General features: G+C 31.3%; 1 protein-coding gene across 1 annotated transcript in view; it reads left to right on the top strand.

The window, feature by feature from the left end:
* Positions 1-1,164, top strand: part of LOC106474595 (MAP/microtubule affinity-regulating kinase 3-like) — a 24,957-nt gene extending 23,793 nt beyond the window's left edge. Inside the window, exon 9 of the mRNA XM_022402908.1 lies at positions 1,070-1,164. Within this exon, the coding sequence (XP_022258616.1) occupies positions 1,070-1,164 (95 nt within the window). The remainder of the gene's footprint in view (positions 1-1,069) is intronic.
* The last annotated feature ends 874 nt before the right edge of the window (positions 1,165-2,038 follow it).

Here is a 2,038-nt window from a genome sequence, read left to right on the forward strand (position 1 = left end):
TCCTAGTATGGGTATGTGGTAATTGATGTAAGTGGACTGCTTTACCATCCTAACATGGGTATGTGGTAATTGATGTAAGTGGACTGCTTGACCATCCTAGTATGGGTATGTGGTAATTGATTTAATTGGACTGCTTGACCATCCTAATATCGATGTGGTAAAAATAAATTTAATTGGTCTATTTGATCATCCTAATATAGGTATGGTGATAGTGATTTAATGATCTTCTTGACCAATTTAATATTGGTGTGATGATTTAAATGGTCTATTTGATCATCCTAATATAGGTATGGTGATAGTGATTTAATGATCTTCTTGACCAATTTAATATTGGTGTGATGATTTAAATGGACTATTTTACCATCCCAATGTAGGTGTAGTAATTTTGATTTAATTGACTACTGAAACTTGACTGTATGCAGTTTATTCTTTGTTTTCTACTTTTGTTACTTAGAATAATATATCCAGAGTTGACGAACAAATATATATATATAAACTTCAGTTTGTTAATGTCAAAGAAACTGTGCTATAATATTTCGTTAATGGATGTCCAAGAGTTTTTTGTTGTTTTTATTTTTTAATTCCACTAAAAGTTAGAATTTTTTTCTCTTGTTTGTCCTTCTCCACTCAGTAGTACTATACGAGTGTCCAAGTTAGAAAACTTCTTTCAGTGTAGACTAAGAGCACAGGAATGTATTATTAATGTAAAAAGCTGGAGACAAGAAAATGTGACAGTGTACCTTACAGATGTAAAACCAGTTCAGGATGTAACACAACTGTATATTTTGAAAGCAAATTTAAAAAAATTAACCAAAGAATTTTAATAAATTTCAAATAAATGAAAAGTGATGTGTTATTTTTACTATGTAATATTTATTTTGCACCCGTGGTTATGCATGCTAAAAGGTGTCTTAGTGTTTAAAGCACCTTATTTTTATATTATTAAATTTTTCATGTACCAGAAGGTCATGAGCAGCTGTAAGAATTGGTGTGTGTGTGTAGTTTGCCATTAAATCTTTGAAATTGTTTCTTTACTTCTATTAATTAGATGTTTTCGTATGTTTTCCAGTGAAACTTTATCAAGTTATAGAGACTGAGAAAACTTTGTACCTTGTGATGGAATATGCCAGTGGAGGTAAATTTTTGCTTTTAAAATTTGACTAGATATGGCCTAGTGATTATGGTGTGAATCAGAAAGTCGACGGTTTGTGTCCCATTACTTTAAAATTGTTCTTCACCGATTGGAGATGTGGCTACATAATCCCATTTGCTTTGAATAGCTAATAGTTTGTGGTGGGTGCTGTTGACTAGCTGTCTTTGTTGGATCATTTCAAAATTAGGGAATGATAACAAACAAACAAAAATTAGGGAAGGCTACTGTAGATAATCTTTGTGTAGCTTTGCACAAGTACTTGAAACAAACAAACAAGAATTTAAATTCTTAATGGCCAATATTTTTTAACAATCAGTTGTTTTTGGAACTTCTACAAAAAATGTTTACCTAATTAATACAATTGAGTTTGTATTCGTTTATATATATATGATCTTTATAGATTGACACTTTGATTCAGTCATTTAAAATTATTCAGTAACGTTTGACACCTGAAAGAAACATTGCCCATTAGTATGGTCACAAAGTTTACAGCAAGTGGAATTATGTCTCAGAAGTCGAAATAAAAGTGACACTAGTGTGAAGTCATTGAACATATAGGTCGGAAGTCAAAATAAAAGTGACACTTGTGTGAAGTCATTGAACATATAGGTCGGAAATCAAAATAAAGTGTTAATACTATGAAATCAGTGGTGTGAAGTCATTGAACATATAGGTCGGAAGTCAAAATAAAGTGTTAATACTATGAAATCAGTGGTGTGAAGTCATTGAACATATAGGTCGGAAGTCCAAATAAAGTGTTAATACTATGAAATCAGTGGTGTGAAGTCATTGAACATATAGGTCGGAAGTCAAAATAAAGTGTTAATACTATGAAATCAGTGGTGTGAAGTCATTGAACATATAGGTCGGAAGTCAAAATAAAGT

The sequence above is a fragment of the Limulus polyphemus genome, unplaced genomic scaffold (genome assembly GCF_000517525.1).
Source record: "Limulus polyphemus unplaced genomic scaffold, Limulus_polyphemus-2.1.2 Scaffold7413, whole genome shotgun sequence".
Lineage (NCBI taxonomy): Eukaryota > Metazoa > Arthropoda > Merostomata > Xiphosura > Limulidae > Limulus > Limulus polyphemus.